Below are 21,705 nucleotides of genomic sequence, written 5' to 3' on the forward strand. Positions count from 1 at the left end.
AACCTTTAAAGGGATAGTAGCATTTTTTTATAGTGGGGTTGTATGATCTACAAATAGCCCCTAAGTACTTTAATTGCAGTAGAAGACTCTCTGCACTCCTCCCGTTAGCAACGCCAGCCCATAATAGCCCTGCCCAGAGATTTACAACATACAGTGTTGTGAACAGACCCAAAGAAACGGCCTATTTTCACGGCCTAAAAGAGGTTTTACCTGAAAAATAATACACAGTTCCATTGTTCGCTATAATATAATTTTTTCCAGCCCTTCAAAGTGCAGGAAAAACACAGTTTTTATTTGGACCTAACCAACTCACGTATCCCTCCGCCCAGGGTTAGCACCTGCCAATCAGCAGTTGGTTAGGTCCAAATAAAAACTGTGTTTTTCCTGCACTTTGACATAAAAAATTATATTATAGTGAACAATGGAACTGTGTATTTTTTTCAGGTAAAACCTCTTTTAGGCCGTGAAAATAGGCCGTTTCTTTGGGTCTGTTCACAACAATGTATGTTGTAAATCTCTGGGCAGGGCTACTATGGGCTAGCGTTGCTAACGGGAGGAGTGCAGAGAGTCTTCTACTGCAATTAAAGTACTTAGGGGCTATTTGTAGATCATACAACCCCACTTTAAAAAAATGCTACTATCCCTTTAACGAGCTTCAGTGACATTAGAGACACATTATTTACATTAATTATCTAAAACAGGACTGAACTGTGTGCTACGACAAACTTTATAGTAGAAAATACAGCCGTTTTGGCAGGAAATTGCTGTATTAAGATTCTGTCTACTAATAGAAAAAACAACCCCTTAAATCTGCTACTTAATTGGCATATCCCTATGGAAGCAAAAAGAAAGGGTCCACAACACCATATGGCTGCAGTGCAAAAAATGTATTAAATACCCATGACGCTTCAAGCTGCAAGCTCTTCTTCAGATGTTAAGAGTACTATAGAGACAGACGCCATATTTAAAAGTCACGTCATACTCACAAACCTGCTATGTATCAGCCCTATACGGCCTGAACTCCTACATAAACTCATATTAGATGTATATATTTTTGTATTAATGATATTTTTGTATATACCACTTTGTGTATTATGTTTAATGTGTAATATTTTTTTGCACTGGAGCCATATGGTGTTGCGGACCCTTTCTTTTTGTTTTCATGCTTTGCTTGCGTTGGTCCAGCACCCACCCGACATTGGTTTTTGGATGTGCGTGCTGTTTTTCATTTTTGCATATCTCTCTGGAAGCCCATTTCCGCCACTTGATGAAAAAAAAAGATATAATAACTCAGAATAATGAGATACTGAGTCAAAATAATGTTATCTCATAATTTTTTACTTATTATCCCATAATTTTGACATAGTATCTCATAATTTGACTTAATATCTCATTATTTTGAGTTATTATATCTTTTTTTTCATCAAGTGGCGGAAATGGGCTTTCATACATATCTGATTTGTCCATCGCTGACAAATTTTAAAGAAAACTCCACCAAACACTTTCTTTCTGTGCTAGAAAGTGTTTTTCTTTTTTATTGGATACTGGATAAAGCTCCATCTAAGGTTCAGTGGCAAAGGGTGACGCTTGAACATGTTGCATTCGACTATCTGACGTGTAAACTACACAGCAAAGATGCACGGGAACCCTTTTTGTCATATATTGGTTTGAATATTTCCACCATAATCATAAGAGGGTTTGTATCATAGCTCAGAATGCTCATAAATGACACCTTAGCGTTTAAAGTTAAGGTTGGTAACCCTTTTCAGAAACACGTTTTGTTATACTGGGTGAAATGGTCCTTCTATCCTGAGAGTAATCAATACCATTCAGAAAAAGGAACGAAAACAAACCTCTGTGGCAGCTGCAGGACTGACACAACTCTGACCAATCCATGCTTTTCACTTCGAAAAGGAAAAACCAATCAGCTGCCTTCATGTCTAGTTCTGTCTAGGATGTGACTCCTGAATCTCTAGCCTATATAAATTTGAATTTGAGCCAAATGTATGTTTGTTTGTTTTGTCATATTTGTTCTTCTTTTATCTCTTCAAAATTTGATAAACATGTATTTAAAAAAGACATGCTTTCTTTATTTTGTGTATTAGTATGGTGACTTTTAGCATTTAGCAGTTAACGCAGCAAAGGGCTGATGGGAAAAATCATTGAATTCACCAAAGTTCTTCCAGTTCATCCTGAGGGAACCAGGAACGTCTGAACAACCAACAGGTGGCGCAAGAGGAAAGATCAGACTAATGATGATGATAATGATGATGCCTTGAGGCCATGAAAAGTTATATCAAACTAAGTCGTAATCACTTGATCAATAGCTATATGTGATCTTAGAGAAGTAACTTGAGGAAATGTGTGCATCTGTATGTGCATTTATGTGAACGTTTTAAGACTATTTGTCCATGTTTTGCACGTGTCCCTCTGGAAGAAGAGATCATGATGACAGTGAGTCTAAATACTGTAAAAAAAAGAAAAAAAAAAAGAATAAAATGTAAATAAACAACAGTGTTCAGTAAAGTATTTGATGATGTGGTGGTCGGCCCTGAGCTGCAGCTGAGCATCAGTTAACCCTGATATGACTTCCTGCTGGGACCTCAAACACCCTTGAAATCGGCCTCATGTCAGCAGAAACAAAGCGTGACAGGAAATGATTAAAGAGCAAAAGAGCCCCCCCCCCCCTACTCCCCCCCTCTCCCCCCCACTGTCCTCAAAGGTCAAAGGTCATGTATGATTTAATGGAGTCCTGGATGGCAGCAGCAGCAGCAGCAGCAGCGGTGAAAGTGACAGGGATGTGGATGTGGATGTGGAGGAGGAGAGGGAGGAGGACATGGTGCGTACCTGAGTCATGGTGGGGGGTAGAGGACGACGGAGGGACGAGGAGACAGATGGTCCACAGCAGCCGCAGCAGCACAGGTAGAGACACCTCCAGTCTGAAACACAAGAGGAGGAGGAGGAGGAGGAGGAGGAGGAGGAGGAGGAGGGGAAGGGGAAGGGGGGAGCGACATGTTTGAGCTTCAACAACAGAAGGAACTCTGAGCTCGTCTTATCTCCGAGTCCTCCCTATCTTACTCCATCACCCAGAATTTCCCACCATGCACCATTCACCGTGCAGCAGTGTCTGTGCTTATCATACATCACTTCTTATGCTGCGTTTGAGACGACTCGGAACTCAGAAACTCCCAAAGCACACCACGCCAGAATAACAAGGTTCAAGGTTCAAGGTTCAATTTATTTCATGTCCCAAAGGGCAATTTGTGTAGCAGCTCATAGGATCACACAAAAGTAAAAACATAAAACACAGGAAACATATAGTGACATAAACACGCATCAGAATAGATAACAATATAAATAGTATGTGCACCACAAACATGTTGGACCGGGAGAAACTTTGCATTCAAAGTGCTTCACATAAGACATTAAAACATAACAAAGAGCACAAAAACAATAAAATTAAAAAAAAGCATTTTAAAATAATGAAACAGATCATTTAAAATCAAAGAGAAATAACAACATGAATTTACTGTGATCCCCAACATCAGTAGGTAATCTGTAACCGTATGTTTAATATTGTATATTTCATAACATTTTAAAGGGACAACGAGGACGCAAGACGGACAAAAGTGAAAACATTTGCCAAGAATGTTTTCACTCATCAAGAATGAAATTTGGAGGTTCGAAGACGATCACATACCGTCGTAGTTCCGACCATAAACGGCGATTTGACGGTGTTATTCCCAGCGTCCGTGAAACCGAAACTAGGAAATGCTGGGCGAGTCGACCACTAAATAATAATAACAAAATAACTATAAAGATAAAACAATATATTTATCGAAAATGGATCCATTAACATGTGGGTAACGTAAATTCCTCGACAATATGAGACTATTTTATAACCAAATACAAACTCCTTGTTGTCCCTTTAATGTATTTTATTATTTTTGTATTGTATTTTCTTTTATTTAGACCATTGATTGGTGTGGTTCTGTACGGGTACTGATTGTTGTTAGGTCAGACAACTGATACTTGGAGAAGTCGGGGTAGATTTTATTTAGCTCCGACTTCATGTGGCGTTCGATTGCACTTTTTAGGAGGTCGGAAAGACCCAGGTTCCTTGTTGTCTCAAACGCACCATTAGATCTTAGATTAACACACCTGTCTGGGTCCTGTTGGCTACACCAGAGGGAGAACACGTCACTGTTTCTCATGCTGCTCCTTCTTCTCGTTGGTATTTTTCTATGTTACAGTTTCATCTCGTCTCGTACCTTTGGTGTGTTTGTTTGTTTGGTTAGGGTTCTTGTGCTACTACAGTTCATTTTCTGAATTGTGCCTCAGTTGTTTGAGGACCTTCATTAGAAACCTTAAGAAAAATGAAGCCCTGTTGGAATAAGCAAGGACATAAGAAAATAAAATTATGTATTATTACTAAGTTGTTTAACATGTATTCTCTATTGGGAACCACTGAGAGTGTTGATGATGGTTGAAAGTATTGATGAGATTTATTGACATCAAGAAAAGAACAAAATGTTAGATGACTCTGTCGTCCTGACTGATTGATCGTCTGCCGACAGTGATTTGGTTTTTCAGGACTTCTATTGATCACAAGCTTCTGTACTCTTGTTCTGAGTCATTCTTATTTATTTTGTTTGTTGTCAACATTTGTTCATTTCTGTTGACAGCTGTTTGGCTTAATTTTTTTATTGAAACACTTGAATTACAATGCCATTACAGATTCACTGAAGTTGTTTTTGTCTGTTCTCTTCACTTTTTTTTCACTTTGGAGACAACTCCAATAATAATCTCCTCAGAGCAGCAGCCTGACACAAAGAAAAGTTATGAAAACCACCAGGTATCTCCAAATATGACATCCTCACTGTCTGAAAACCAGTGATTTTAAAACACTCAGTGCACACGCAGATAAAAGGGAAAAAAGAAAAACATATTGACTTAATACTCGGAGCCATTCATCACAGTCAGAGCAGGAAGGTGGCAGCTCGCCACCGTTAGCGAGCAGATCTCAGCAGCATCTCTGCAGTAAAACAGATAAGATGACGACTTTATCCATCATTGATGGTGTCAGTGAAAACACAGCAGATCCTCCTGATTTACAGACACCACGATGGTCTTTATTTATTTAGCCTACTTTATGGTCTCAGACACCAGCTTCTCCTCAGATTGTTTCTAGGAAAAAACATATTTTATTTCATTATGGTAATAAAGATTTATAATCACAGTTAAAGTGTCTTGTAGCCTACAACATTTTGTTAGTGTTTGCATTGGTCATAACTGCCTTGTTACCTTATGTAATTAGTCTGAAATGATCCTGGGCTACATTTTTTTTAGCATAAATTAGCAGGTAGTCCTCCTATACTTGCTTTGTTTGCTTAGGTCATTAACTAGCTAATTAACCAGCAGTTAGCCTATTTAATTTGTTAGCACTAGGTATCACTAGGTATCAGTGTCTACATAGTGTCGTGCAAAAGTTTGGGCACCCCTGGTCAAAATCTCTGTCAAAGTGAACAAGTAAGATGAAATGATCTCATACATAAAGTTACCAATGACACATTCCCTTTACATTTCAAATAATATAAGTTTTTTCATCTTTTACATTTTCAAAATGACAGAAAAGGGCCCTCAGCAAAGGTCTGGGCCCCCTGCTAGTAGCCCCCCCTTTAGAAACTATATCTTGTCTGATACCTTGGTCAAAGTTCTCTGAGAGCTCAAGTCTCCTGGGTTTCCCATTCTTTTGCAGGCTGCTGCTTTGTTTCCCTTTTTCACTCTGAAACGGTAGAAAACTAAAATAGCCTAATACACTGATATTGATTACAATATTGTTTCATGTTTAACTTTAAATGTCTTTTGGAGATCATTTCATCTTCCACTTGCTGGACTGTTCACATTTTGACAAGGGGTGCCCAAACTTTTACATGATGCCACTGTACAGTAACTGTCTTTGGTCATTAATGAGCTAACTGGCAACTAGTCCCCGTCCAGGGGGACACTGTTAGCTACCACAAATTAGCAAGTCAGTAGCCTATATGTGCTTGTCATATTTGCTAAACTTGTTTAATTGGCTAATTAGCCAACAATTGGCCTATTAAATGGTTTATTAGCACTAATCCACATGTATTGGTGTCTAGACAACCTCCTACCTGCCTTGTTAGCTTAACTACCTAACTAGCCAGCAGTTAGCCTTGGGTAAACCTTTGTGCTAATGATGCTAACCATCTTCTTTGCCAATTTTTTACTGCTTTAAATTCACTGATATTACTGTAACGGCTGTGAGGCTAATTAAAGGTGGAATAAATAAATAAAAATGTAGTGGTGCAGCTGCTCTGGAAATCAATATGGATTAGTTAATAGGCCTAATCAATAATTAAAAGTTGATGTATGGCTGACAGCTGAACACGAGAAACATCATTTTCTTTTTATGACATTTTTTGGTGTTGGTATCTCCATGTGTGTGTGTGTGTGTGTGTGTGTGGACAGACTGCCTGTGTGTCCTTGGAGCTCTCTAGCTGCTGTGAGTCAGACTTCAGGAGCTGCAGAGTGTGATCTGAATCCTGATTCCCACAATTAAAAAAGAAAAAACTCAAAAACTCGGCGGAGGGTCGGAGCAGCAGCAGCCCGGCCTCCAACTTAACTAGATTGACCATTATTACCACAGCTTTTTATCCACAGCTATACTCACTTTTCCCTTTTCATACCCTGCTTTTCTTTTGTTGTATTGTAATCCTATTTCCTTTGCAATCCTCTGTTTTCTGCTGCAGGGATAAACTGAAGTTTTCTCCTTCTCTCACAAAACGACCAATTACCTCAAACTGTGTTTAGAAAAAAAGAAAAGGAAAAAAAAAAAAAAAAGCTTTGATCCAACAACTTTAACGCTGCAAACAGCCACAGCTGCAGACAGTGACAGGAGGTGAAATTAAGTTCTTACAACCTGATCGTCCTTGATCTGGATGAAAACTGAAGACTGAAAGACCTAATTTCACCTCTTCTACTATGTGTCATTGAAACTTACTTTTTTTCTGGGCTTTTATGTGATCTCTGTTCTTGTTTCTCTTTTTATCATCATTTTATTGTATCTGTTTACTTTTAATGAGTCTTATGTGATTCATTTTTTATGTTATTCATTCCTTTGTATTCTATACTGTGATCTGTATTTTTCTGTAAATTGTATTTTATTGTGATTGTATTGTGAGTTTTATGTTGGGACTACAGATGGAAATTAGCCCTAGTGGCTAAATCTGGTACAACCATCTCTTCTCTGTTCTTGATTAATGGTATTGTACATTGTCCCGTAATAATAAACTAAACTAAACTAAACTAAACTAAATTTTATCTTTATTTTCTTACCATTTTGGCCTCTATGTCTTTTATGTAAATCACTGTGTAGCACCATGGTAAGCTTTTATGTTTTGAAAATGTGCTAAAATAAAGTGGATTGGATTGGATGTGAGATCATTATATCTGTCTGAGGAGAAGGCAGATTGATTGACAGGTTTATCATCCAATCACACATCCTTCAGCTCCACTCAAGTGAAAGAAAGAAAGAAAGAAAGAAAGAAAGAAAGAAAGAAAGAAAGAAAGAAAGAAAGAAAGAAAGAAAGAAAGAAATACACTTTTAACAATCTGTACTCAGTTTGTCTTTGGGTCCATTTGAACATGCGACTAAAACTGAAACTCCATTAATCTGTTTTCTGCCTCTTACTCGACATCCTGGGTGGGATTCAGACGATGCTGCTTGAAAGTTTGTGAACCCTTCAAACATGCTACTCACACACTTCCCTCAAAACAAAGACATGGAATTGATAAACATAAAGTTGACATTTCATGTATAAAAACTGGTAATGATCAAATAAGAAAATCATGGTAAAAATCGAAACTACTCAAGCAGCATTGTTCCATGAGCCTGCAGGAAACTTCAAACACCTGGACCACCTCGACTGGCTCCTTTAATGTGAAGAGGCAGCAACAGCCCCATCCAGATGTTTGAGGGATACGGATACACATACAGGTCTAGGTGTAGAATCAGACAACAGGGTGGGTCACTGGGCTCTTTGTTCTGACACAAGTAGAGTAAAGTTCAGACTATGTGACTTTCCCAAACAAAAAAAGATGCACAAGTAGCGATACAGAAAAGACAATGCAGTTCTTCAGTTTCTTTCTTTTGCACAATTATTAGCGCTCCAATCAATTCCCTTGTGGATTTGCACATGTAGCAAGTGTGGACTGTCTGTTCTGCAGAGATAGTTTTTAACACTGTGATGAAAACTCTCTGCTCCCTTTGCAGGCCTGAGGTAACCAGCAGCTCACCTGCAGCAAAGGAAATTAGGCTGAATACAGTGAAAGTGGATGATTTTTTTTTTAGCCTGTGGAGACGATAGAAGATGAAAAAAGACGTCGGACACGTCGGCGAGCGCGTCGCTCTGAGTGAAAGGAGAATTAAAGCTGCAGCGACCAAGGAAATTAAAGTTTGTTATGTGGGTCTCAGCAGAGACACATTTCCAATCAAAACAGGATTAATAAATAATCACTCAGAGGGTTTTTTTTCTTTTTCTAATGCCTAAATTTGGCTCTGTCACTCCAAAATCAAAGCTTTGAAGAGAGAAATGCCACACGGGATAAAGCTGCCCACTCACACCACTTCACAGAGCAGAGCTGAGGCCTGGTGGAAACACATCCACTGAGTTTAACAGGAAAAGGTCGAGAAAAAACTTGTTCTAATGCAACAGACTCATGTTACTGATCATGTTAAATCAGCTTCTTCTTTTCACAACAGAGAAATGTTAAAACATGTGATAAAACTAGAACATAAGTTAAACTAGAAAATTTCCTCTGGAAAATTTTTATAGGACCACGGGGGGGGGGGGTTACTACCGGGCATACCATCTCTGTCAACATGGGAATCAAACCCACGATCTTAAGGTCAAGACAGAGCTGATCAGACAGACACATGATCATCTTTCACTGAGCTCTGATATGGAGGAGCTGTAACCACATTAAGTCACCTGTGTGCTGGTGTTTGTGTTTGTTTGTGTGTGTCTGTGTGTGTATCTCTTTAATCACATGAAGTTTCCTGTGTGTGTTTGTGTGTGTGGGAGAGGAGTGGAAGAGGAGTGCGCGCATACGCGCTGTGTGTTTTGGTGTGTGTGTAACTGTAATCACATGAAGCTACCTGTGTGTGTTGGTGTGTGTGGCTCCAGGTGGATTGTTTATAAAGTTAACAAGCTCTGGCCTGAGGTTCAGAGGTTACCACGGCAACTTGAGGTGGTTGCCAATGACGATAGGGCCCCCCCAGGCTGAGACAGACAGAAATGTCAAGAAAAAGAGCGATTTTCTGCCTCTGCACTGGTCTCGCATTTAGGCTTACTGTGACAAAACGGTAACTCCTATCAGAACAAAACACAGATCAACAGTGCTGTAAGGACTTCCTGAAAAATTTGGTACGATTTGGTGTTTCTACAGTAAATAATTTGGAGACACTGGCAATTTTAAAACAGAGGTCCGTTCTGCTTCTCTCAGAAAATCTTTGTATTGGAGTCAATGAGGAGCAGAGACAGACGTGGCCGCACTTAGAGGCTGACAATTCAAATTCTGTAAGTCTCTCTGATATTTTGAGCACATGGTGAGAGAGATAACAAGATTGTCTACAAATTTGGAAAAAATCATGTGTGTAGAGTGTAAATTGTGGCCGGGCCGAGTGTGGAAAGAGAAAAATTCAGGAATTTTTCTGGGCTTTCTCCCACTCTAACCGATGATGTCACGCACTCTGACACGAACATTCCGTGCAATACACAACCATTATAATCTCATAATTTCTCCAAAAATGATCATGGTCATTGATCATGGATTGATCAAAAACTATATGACCTATCAAAACATGGAATAATACGCCAATACACAGACTCAAGACTTGTGTCTACTGTTTAAAATTCAAATGAAGTCTCTAGGTGAAAGTATGCCTGAGCAGTAGACGTTTGTAAAACTCCAATGATTGTTCTTCTTCGCCCCGGTGCGCTTGCCCCGTGGCCCTAATAAACTGGTAGTGGAACCCAAACGTTGATCATTTGCCAACACACAAGAAACTCCAAACACAACAGGAAGTCTTTCTGGGGACACAATAAAATGACGGACTCTCACTGACTTAACAACAGGACCAGAACCAGGATCAAAGTGAGACCTTACAGGAGTCTACTGGGACCAGGACCACAATGGCAGCAGAACCAGAATCAGAACCAGACCCCGAACCAGAACCAGAATCAGAACCAGAACCAGAACCAGACCCGAGACCAGTGCCGGTTCAGGGACCGGTAACAGGAGGGCATTGAGCCTTCAGGGCCACCGTACCAAAAGGCTGCAGAGAACGAGTCTCACTAGACAGAAAAGAAGAGGAGAAGAACTGAGGGAGTCGACTGTTGGCCTGTCAGCCACACGTCTCCACGTCTCTGAGTGATGCTGACATTGACATTCCTGTCCTATCTACCTGAGCCTATCTGCTCAGTGTAGACACACACACACACACACAAGAAGATGAGCGGAGAAGAACAGTTGACAGGCATAACCAAACAAGTGCCACCACAGTGCTCTGGTGTTTCATCTATAAAGTAGCTATAAATGCTATATCGCTATCTCGGTTCAGAGACATTATGTTTCAGAGTGAAATCAAGGTCACGGCTTGTTGCTACATGTCAACCACCACCCACCGCCAACCAGCCAAACTCGACACGTCTCACTTGCATTCATTCTGAATCCGTTGTGAATAAATGCAGTGGCTCATGTAAACACCAGATCAGATTGGATAATAATAAGCAGTTAATCCGAAAGACTTGTTCAGATCAAATTCAATCAGAAAGAGGAAAAAGCCTCCACACTGCAAAAACTCAAAATCTTTCCAAGAATATTTGTCTTATTTCTTGTCAAAATGTCTAATTTCTAGTCAAAACTAAACTCTTTCCCCTTAAAATAAGACGCATCACCTAAAAAAACAAACAAACTTGCACTTGTTCCTAACAAATTTTCACTTGAAATAAGTAGAAAAATCTGCCAGTGAAAGCAAGTTTTCTGTGCTTGTAATAAGGAAGAAAAAACAGATTTTTTCTACTTATTTCAAGTGAAAATATGCTTGAAAAAAGTAAAAAAAAAAAAAAAGTGTCTAAAAACAAGCTACAAGTCTTATTTTAAGTAATGAGATATGTTTTGACTAGAAATTACATTTTGACTAGATATAAGACAAATATTCTTGGTAAGATATTTGAGTTTTTGCAGTGCATGTAAACCCTACATCACCATGAAAAAAACCTCCTCAAAAAAAGGTTTGCACATTTACCTTTGTACATGATGGGAGCTGTAATAAAGCAGGTCCCTTGATGTGGGCTACAAAGGAACGCAGGTTAGCAACATGAGGTCAGGAGAACGGCTTCTCACTCCCAAGTATGCCTGAACTCAACTCAACTCCTGTGACCGATGACGTCAGACTGATTCAATACCCATCTCATACTGTAAGTTCACCTGCTGGTCAAAGATGTAGGTTAAAGGGATAGTTCACCCAAAATTCAAATTTCACTCATTATCTACTCACCCTCATGTCGACTAAGAGCTGTGAGAATTTTCAGAGTCCTCCGTCCCTTCTCTGAGTTACAGCGGGGCTCCGTGCAGCAGTATTTGTCCATATAATGGTTGTCAATGGATACCAACTGTCTTCGTAACAAAAAGACACACCAAAAAACATCCAAATACCTCCATACTGCTCGTCTGTAATGTCCCTCTTGTATTGAAGCCCCGACATGAGAAATTGTTCCGCTGGTCAGTGCACTGACACAGGAAGAGCAGTGAACTGAGACACTGGGAGCTTCCGCTACAAACAAGCTTAAATTATAGACTTATTTAATTTTTTTCGGAACAATTTCTCATGTCGGGGCTTCAATACAAGACGGACATTACATACGAGCAGCATGGAGGTATTTGGATGTTTTTTGGTGTGTCTTTTTGGACGAAGAAAGTTGGTTTCCATTGACAACCATTATATGGACATGCACTGCTACGCCGATGTAGTGGGTCTGAATAGCCACATATAGTTTATTACTTTAACAGACACCCCCTCTTTTTCATTTTAATATTTGAACCTTTATTTGAAACTTTATAAACTCAGTTTTGCAGAAAGCATTACCACTTTGCGCCAGTAGATGGTGCTTTAACACCAGTGGGTCCAGCAAATAGTTTCTGCTCTGCTTTGCCCTGCGCATGTGCAGAGAATAAACCTGCTGAGCAGCAGTAGCATGAGCTAACAGCTCTCGTGTCCTGTGTTTGGATCCACAGGTATGTAAAATGTATTAATTGTACAGTTTTGTTCAGTTAAACTATGTAACAACATAAGGCGAAGCCGTGAATTGAAGCTAAGCATAGTAGAATGTTGAAATATGTACTTTATCGTCGGTGTTTACTATCGGGCGTTCATGTCCGCAAAAGGTCGGGTAAACCTGAATGAGTGTATATGTGTGTGTGTGAGCAGTTCCGACCATAAATGTTGCCTGCTAGAGTTATTGTTTATTAATATTTTTCTGAGAGTAATTCGTACGGTATTTACAGTGTTGTGTATTATGAAATGTGAACAGTAAGCGCATGTGCAGAGAATAAACCTGCTGAGCAGCAGTAGCATGAGCTAACAGCTCTCGTGTCCTGTGTTTGGATCCACAGATAAACTGTTAGCACCGTAACTCAGCCGCTCAGTGCCCGCCGCCTGAGTGGCTCATGCTGCCGGTCCAGAGACCCCTAGCTCTGGCGCCGGTAACACCGAGACCCCCTGTAACTCAGAGAAGTCACGGAGGACTCTGAAACTTCTCCCAGCTCTTAGTCCACATGAGGGGGAGTAGATAATGAGTGGAATTTGAATTTTGGGTGAACTATCCCTTTAAGTGGGTCTTGAGTTGATCATCAAGACCAAACTCAGCTACTTGTTGTGCATCATCGTGCTACTAGTCTGTAACACGTTAGTAGCCTACTGTTAGCATGAGTGGCTCAGTCAGCGCCGGCCTCGCTCCACTCACACTGGCTGAAGTGACAAATGGGCCAAACTCTCACAACAAAGCTGGAAGGTGCAGTCCTTTAAGAATGTAGTTCACACACACACACACACACACACACACACACACACACACACACACACACACACACACACACACACTTGCAGCCTCAAATGACCTTTCCTGGCAAACGAGCGGTCAAACATTCACTCCCTTGGCCCCCACCTCCTTTTCCCTCAAGGTGAAGTCATTGACTATTCAGCCACTTGTGATGCTTGTCTTTGCACTCGTGGTGTTGCCTGGGATGCGTCCTTCGTCCGCTCGGCCTCCTCTCTCTCTCTTAGTCTGTGTCTAGCCCCATTTACAATCAGAAATCTGATGTATCGCCGATAAAGTGGAAATCTAGACGTGTATATAAAAGATACCACACGATTAAGATCCCACATAAACACAGTCGAGTATCTGATCTTATCTGAAAACAACATAGCGATAAAACCTCACGCATCATCTGCTGCCTCTGAGGGGAGGGAAACATGAGAGAGACTCAGTAAGATGTTTGAGCCTCAGTCAGACCCAGACTCAGAGGAGGTGGTCGGTGGAGAGACCAGAACCAGAGACCAGCAGACGGATCAGAGCCATGAGCATCTTTTAGAGCCATTACAGGGCTCCAGACTGACCCTAAATGGAGGCATTCTGCCCCTACATTTTGAGACATGTGCACGTAAATGTTTCATCTGCTTGCACACATGCAACCAGCAGGGTTGGGCCTGAACGATCATTCATGAACCCATTCATATTTTGGGAGAATGTGAACTTAACGTACTGTATTCCCGGTGGATGAACGTTATTGTCATTCTGGCGTTTGTGAACGTCTCTCTCTCACAGTAGGACTTCGGTCAAGAGGGTGCCAGATTTCCAAAGAGCCTTCCAGGCAAAACACACCGTAAATGGCCTTAATGTAGCAGGAAAACCACCCAATCTGGCAACACCAGCCACCACAGTGTCGCACTGCGAGGGAGGGGCAGAGACGTTAGCTTGATTGACACATCACAACCCAATCATCTTGTGTTTTTTGAGGCTTGTTCGTTCCATAGGTGACTGACTTTTTTCATTTTTGTGAAAAACAACTTGGTTGCATTTGGAGTGTGAAGAGGATTTCAAGCAATTTAGTAAAAAAAAAAAAATGCCACAGAATGAGAATAAGCAAGATCCCCAGCCCTACATTTAAAGGGATAGTTCAACATTTTGGCAAATTGGCCCATTGCCTTCAGGGACAGTTTTTCATCAAGCAGTCTCTGCATTTCCCTCTAAAACAACTCTGTGTGGTAACGTTGTGTTATTATCTCATAGCGTGGTGAATGTGCAGCTCACAACTTGTCCACCAGAGTGTTGTGGAGTTGTTGGATTGTGTATTTGATGAGTTTGATGAGGGAAACGTGGAAAATACCGTGAGTCTCTGTTGCGTTAACTGAGCAGCTCACGGCTCTGCTCCGCCGTTCTAAAAATAGCTTGCACCGACAATTAAGGTAACGGAGGTAACGAACCTACTGCTAAAACTACAGGGATTATGGCAATGGAACTATCCCTTTAATGTGTCTAAATGACAAACATTGCAGGTCCAGATCCAGATGAAGTCTTTGAGTTTTACTTTGTCTTAACTTTAATCACACATTAATAAACTTGCTGAGTCGATCAGTTGATCCATAATCAATAAAAGAACCACAAGGAGCAGATTTAAGAACCAGGTCCAAACCACTTGCTGAGCCGTCGTTCCGTTGGATCAACCTGACGTCACCCCCCCCCCCCCCCTGCTTTCTCATGGCAGGAACCCTCCTCCCCGTTACCCCGCTGCTGCCCCCCTCCATTATACCACACCACCAGTCCCACGTTGCGCCACCTCGAACGACTCGGTCTGACCATCTCCAGGGGCAACCAGCAACCCCCCCTCCTCCCCGACGGACACAATCTGACAGGAAGCAAGGAGCAAACCGGACAGAGGGAGGGAGGGAGGGAGAGAGGGGGAGGAAGGCTGGAAACAAATGGGAGCAAAGAACAAGGTGGCGAGACAGGAGGAAGACGAAGAGGAGGAAGAGGAAGAAGAGGAGGAGGAGGAGGAGGAGGAGGAGGAGGAGGAGGAAGAGCGATGCTCCAGTCGACCTGCAGCAGCAGCAACACGTCTGATTGGCTGTTAGCAAAACTTTTAATAAAGTGACAAAGGCCATAAGTTACAAGACTGTGTGTGTGTGTGTGTGTGTCTGTGTGTGTGTGTGTGTGTGTGTGTGTGTGTGTGTGTGTGTGTGTGTGTGTCTGTGTGTGTGTGTGTGTGTGTGTGTGCTGGCTGATTAAGCCGAGCTGCTGAGTTACAGCACACACACACACACACACACAGGGACACACACACAGGGCAACACAACAACACGACAGCAGGCGACTCTCATCATTACTCAGCTGGAAACTTCTCTGCTGCTCTGAAGCTACAGACTCACTGAGCATCACTCACTGTGACCTCCACGACCCCAACACACACACACACACACACTCACACACACACACACCTGCAGCCTTTACACAGACGCACCAAACAGCTCATAGCTTTTTATTCTCTGCTTATTCTTCCTTTATAAAAACCCTACTTATGTTTCACTTCAGTTCCCTCTCTATTTTTTTAATCATTTCATCTTCACTATTATGTCATTTTTATATCCCATTGATTTTACTTCACCACTTTTCATTACAGTAGTTTCCTTTCAGCCGGTACGACTTCAGTCAGAATGAATTTATTCCAGTAATTCAGTTCTGATCTGTGGAGCAGCAGCTGAACAACTGAAGTTACGTGGAGATACTTTACAAACAGGTCTGTTCCCTCTCTTCATTATCATTAGACCCAGACTCATTGAGCATCTTCATCAAGAGGTGTTTACCACCCTAGGGACATAATCTAATAACATTTATAAGAAGAATGATAGTAGATATAGTATAAAAGCAACATAAAGCAGCCTGCAGAGGAAACTGGAAGTACTGGGTTTATATACTACAGTGCCCTATATGAAGCTGCCAACGGGATGTTTAGGCTGTGATCAGTTGATCAGCAGCAGACTGAGATTAGATGAACCTGCTGCAGATAAACAGAGATAGAGAGACCAGCAGCTCTGAGCTTGTTACAAAAGCTCTGTTTCCAGATGCAGTGGTCAATGTGCAGAGTAGACCAACTTCAGCATTAAAATGAAGAAAAGTCTGCACCCCTTCAGCTCCCTTTGCAGTGCATTTATTTGGCAAAACAACAAGCTATGCTCTTCTTCAGGCTTAAAACATGCCTATGACAGACGGCGCTCTCTTTTGGTATCTGTTCCGATAATGGTCTCATTCATCGACACTTGTTCTGGCCTGAGCAAAATAGAAACTACACAATTCACACTTTTTGTTCACTTGCAACATCCTCTTTGACGACTTTCTTCCTAAAAACCTTCATCCTCTTTTGATTTAGGTGTTTTCCTCCCTGACCTTGAGTTTTCTGTCTTTGTTGTGTCTCTGTGTGTTTGGACACATCCTTAACTCTGGACGGACGGCTGCACATGTTTCATGTTTCATCACGCCCTGACTGACTGACTGATCTGAATATGTTAATCAGGGGGGGTGTGTCATCTAGCATGATGAGTAGCAACAGGCTCCCTATACATAGAGGTAGCATGTCATTCCCTCTCTCTGTTTCCCCATTTCCTGTCTCTCTCCAAATATCCTTTGAATTTGAGGCATAAAAAGCCCCAAAAATACTTTAAAAAAAGATAAAATTAAAAAATATATGTTCATCAGCTGAGTTATTGTTTTAATGTGAAGCTCAAAATGTGAAGATTTCACTTTTGATGATTTGAAAATAAAGTTTGAATGAGCTTCACCTTATTCACACCCTGTTTATCCAACTGAGAGCTACTAAACTAACTTGATTATTTAGATGTGCTGCTACTTTACCTCGAACCACTTTACTTTCACTGAGTTTTCTCCTCTTTCAATCTTTAACCCTGTGTTTCCTACGTAGCTCAAGGTGATGCAAATGAGACAAAACTCGAATGAAGAATAAATAAGAAATAAAAAATATTCTATTTTTTCCTCTGACACCTGTAGATGTGATACAGTTTAAACACAGAATAACTTCAAAACATGATGCAATCAGATTAAATTAAATTAAACCAAACCAAACCAAACCAAACCAAACCAAACCAAACCAAAGAAGCTCCATTTTGATCAGCTTTAACATTAAAATGCTATTTATATTAATGGACTGCTAAAATAGGCTACATAGTAACAGTTTTTTTGCAGAATGAATATTGCACAGTTCAACTTCTGACACATCTGTTGATCATTTTCTCCTTTTTTATTTTTAATCCACTCACTTACACTTACTGTGCTGTATTACATTAAACAGTGTTGTACAGTAGGTATAGTGGGCTATAGTGGTGAAAACGTGCAGTACTAATGCTGCAGCAGGTGAGAATTGATGCTGTTTCTAGATCCGCAGCTTTAACACGCACTTCTGTTTTTATTATTGATTATTAGGCTATATTAAATTATTAAAAGTAGGCTACAGACGATGCAAACCCAACCAAGACTGATCAGAAATATCGGCTATCGGTTATTGATGAAGCCGCACCAACGGCTCACTCACGGAGGTAAATACATATGAAATAAAGCTGAATCTCATCTCATTCAGTTGTAACTCACTTCATTTTCTCCAGCTCCAGCTCCCGGTTCTTCTCTCAACTTGTCCCCGGTGTGGGTGCGCAGCCTTCGGCCAGGTGCAGCTCTGTAAACCTCCTTCTGCTCCTCCAGCACCGACAGCAGCTCCAAGGCTTCAAGTCCGTCCGTCCCAGCGACCGTCGGGGAAAAGGAGGTGGAGAGAGGAGAAGGTGGACTGAACGCAGTTTTAAAAAGCACCCACACCTCCTCTTCATCCTCCCTCCTCCTCCTCCTCCTCATGCTGCTGCTGCCGGAACATCATAATCCAGCGGAGGTCAAGGACACCGTAGTGAGGAATAAGGAGGAGGGTGGTTATTAATTATCTCTGCAGTATCTGTCATTAATGAGCAGCTCAGGTGGCCACGGACTAAAAAACTTGCATCATTAAAAGATGTGGAGGTTTGTTGTTGTTCTTTGTCCTTGAACTGCTCCAGAACAATAAATCACCATTAAAGCTGCAGTCATTAACTTTTTTCTTTTCAGATAGTCAACAGGAGGCAGAGGAGATCCACAGCCAGATGATACGATTGGCGAACTGAACAAGCTGAGTCCGAAATTAAAGGGGTCCAGGTGTGATTTTTATTGATTTAAAATGGGTAAATGTTGGCTGTGATTGGTCGTTAATTTAGAGCAAGATGCGAACTTCTGAAACATGGAGATTGAAGTCTGTAGATAATCGCAAACATTAGAAATCAGAGTCAAATTTCAAGAGTTAAAAACTGAGTGACACTTACTATCAGAAACATGTTGTGGAGTAAAAAGTACCCCATAATATTAGCTATACACAGTTAAAGCAGAAGTAAGCGATCCGGTCGTTTTGGCTAATGCTGCGTTCCAGGCAGGCTTTTGAAACCGTAAATTACAGCTTCAAGTCACGACTTACGACTCTGTAGCGTTCCCGACCTGTTTTACCTGTGAAAGTCACTATAACGGCCACTCGTAACTTCCGACCCGTGAACTCGTACCAGATCGAACTGGTACGACTTCACAGGTCGGAAAAACACGAGTTACGAGTTGCCTTGAACGCACCATAACAGTCCTCGTCCCTACGTCACCACATTCACAGCGTTCCTTGGCTGCACACACAGCCCTGCATGCCGTTCTCTCTCCTCATTGGATAAAAATTGTAGGATACGAGAAAAGTTTTCTCCTCGGCTCAGAGCAGAGCAGAGTGACTGACAGACCCGTGTTTCAGACCAAACACTCTATGTAAGTGATTGCTGTCGGAAGATAGAACTATTTAAGACTTATATTAACACAAATATATCGCTCACTTCTGCTTTAAGACATCGTTCTCATAGTTTAAAATAATCATAATAATATGAAACAATGCGTAAACGGAGGAGCAGCCCCAGTCATGATGTCTATAGCTATTATCACAGGTAAGTCCTCTTCTGCTTGGTGCTTTTATTTTGAAGGTCTGATCAAAATTAGACGTGAGCAGAGGTAAACCAATTAAACCAATTAAGACAGAGACTCCGCCCCGCTCATGCAAGCTGCAGCACCTGTTAGCATAGCACCGGTCATAAAGGGAAAACATCCGATCGTTGATATAAAAACTTTGTGAATGACACACCTGGTCCTGATTCTTTGAAACTTTAGGGTCCTTTCGCACCGGGGACGTACGAGTACGAGACAGAGTTGTTTTCGAGACAAGTGCAAAGACTGCGCGTTCCCATCAGCGGTTCCCTCTAAAACAACTCTGTGTGGTAACGTTGTGTTATTATCTCATAGCGTGGTGAATGTGCAGGTCACAACTTGTCCACCAGAGCGTTGTGGAGTTGTTGGATTGTGTGTTTGATGAGGGAAACCAAGAAATCCCATGAGCCTCCGTAGCGTAGCTCTGAGCAGCTCACGGCTCTGCTCCGCCGTTCTAAAAACAGCTTGCACCGACACTTAAAGGTAACGAACCTACTGCTATGACTATATGGATTATGGCAATGGGCCAATTTGCCAAAATGTTGAAATATCCCTTTAAACACCATCAGTGGGTTTGCTGTCTTCTGTCTCTGTCTGAGCTTCATTTTCATTTGGACACTCAATTTACTGTTCGTATAAAAACATTGATAAGCAAAAACAAATCAAACCATGCACTCTATGAACCGTATGGTAGCCTAGCTACGTGCAGCTTTAACTCACACCGAAACTAATATAGTCAAACAAGATTAATACCGTTGGGTCCCTGAACGCCTCGTGGAAGTGACACAACCCCATAAAGCACGAGACAGAATCAGACTCATTTCATCTGCATTTTTAAATACATCATGAAACATCTGCAGATTTTAACCGAGTCCTTGAGATAATATCAATTTATTCCACTGACTTCTCATCCCAGCAGCTTCCATACCAACCAGTGTGAAGCTTTGATGCTGCCGCCCCGCGCCCCCCACCAAGCTCACTGTATGTACTGTATAAGGTCAACTAGCAATCTGCTAAATGGACAAATTCCTTATGGCTTGGCAGCAGGTAATAAAAACCGAATTATACACATGATGTGGTTGATGTTGTCGCTGTGTGTGTGTGTGTGGAGGGTAGGCTAATCTGCAGAGTCTTACTCCCAATAACTTGACCCGGGGGGTAATAAAATCCATATTGTGTTGCCTAATGAGGCCAACGGCGCTCTTTCAAGTAGTTCAAGGCCTTAATATAAATACAGCAGGTGAACACTTAATCTTCTTTAACTTCAGAACGTCCACAGTAATATTTAAATAAATCAATAACGCAGAATTATATTATTAGTATGAATGACAAGAAGAAAGAGGCAGAAGATGTTTCTGCATAGAGGTCGTCTGTTTGTTTTTCAGTCTCAGACGTGAAGCAGCAACTCTGGGTTTTGTTTTATAACAAATTAAACACGACGCGGCCGCAGAAGAAAATCCAAAGCCTCTTTTGGGTTTTAAGCTCTGGCTTTCACTTATGGAGCTAATAAGAGGGAATAAAATCAAATTATTCACATTATTGCCCGTGCACGAGGAGATTACAGAGGGATAAAGAGTATGGGATCATCTAGACTAGGAGATGGATTAAATCACATGTTGCTTTGTCATGTTTTTTGTCTGTAACCCCGAGTCACTGTACAGGTGAGTCAGCCTCATCATTCACCTGCCTTGATGCAAAATACAACCAAGCGTGAACATTTAATATATTTAATAACATCTTATCAATCAGGTTCAGGTTTATTTGTAAACACAGGTGCATTATTTTATAATCTATTGATATGGCACCATTATCCTGCTTGATATTGAAACTGAAACTGTGTTAAGTTAAATGAATAACACTTTTGGAGACAGTGAAACTAAATCTGCTGTGCTAACGTCTTAGCAAAGTGTTTTAAGGGACGAGTTTTAGTCTCCTGAGGAAAATTTGAGCCGTCAGATGTTCCACTTTCTCCACTGGAAACCGGGTTGATGAGAATTTAAATAGAACTAGAAACCAAAACAATACAAGCTGAAGAAGAAGGTTAACACAAAGAAAAACCTCCATAAAGCAGATGTTTATATTAAAGCTCCATACAGTATAAAGGTAGATGTTTGTGTTAAAGCTCCATACAGTATAAAGGTAGATGTCCATGTGTAGTGTGATTATAAAGCAGCTCTAGGTTCTATATTAATACTGTGAAAGTATCAAAGCCTCAGTCCACAGAGAAATGCACACAGCCTGTATTCAGAAACTGAGCCTTAAAACCAGCCGCCAGGACTTCCTGTCACTTTGTGATGTCACAACTAAGCCCCGCCCCCTCACCATCTGGACCCACCATCAAATAACAACAACTTTGCAGGATTTGGTTTCTCTGAATGTTTTATTCTAAAATTATTTGTTTTATTGGATCAATTTAGAAGACAGTCAGCCAATCAGAAGAAAGACTCAGAGCCTACTCCTCTCTTCTGATTGGCTGACACCGACCTGTCGTTACTAGAGCTCCAGAGAGAAGCTGAGAGAGAGGAGA

At 41.2% G+C, this 21,705-nt stretch overlaps 1 protein-coding gene across 1 annotated transcript in view; it reads right to left on the minus strand.

The window, feature by feature from the left end:
* bcan (brevican) overlaps nucleotides 1-17,752 on the minus strand; it is a 47,518-nt gene extending 29,766 nt beyond the window's left edge. The window contains exons 1-2 of the mRNA XM_085803242.1: nucleotides 17,745-17,752; nucleotides 2,848-2,939 (exon numbers count right to left, since the gene is read on the minus strand). Of these exons, the coding sequence (XP_085659368.1) occupies nucleotides 2,848-2,939; nucleotides 17,745-17,749 (97 nt within the window). The 5' untranslated portion in view covers nucleotides 17,750-17,752. The remainder of the gene's footprint in view (nucleotides 1-2,847; nucleotides 2,940-17,744) is intronic.
* Nucleotides 17,753-21,705: the final 3,953 nt, after the last annotated feature.

This window comes from Trachurus japonicus, chromosome 16 (genome assembly GCF_045865225.1).
Source record: "Trachurus japonicus isolate A0001 chromosome 16, Traja_1.0".
Classification (NCBI taxonomy): Eukaryota; Metazoa; Chordata; class Actinopteri; order Carangiformes; family Carangidae; genus Trachurus; species Trachurus japonicus.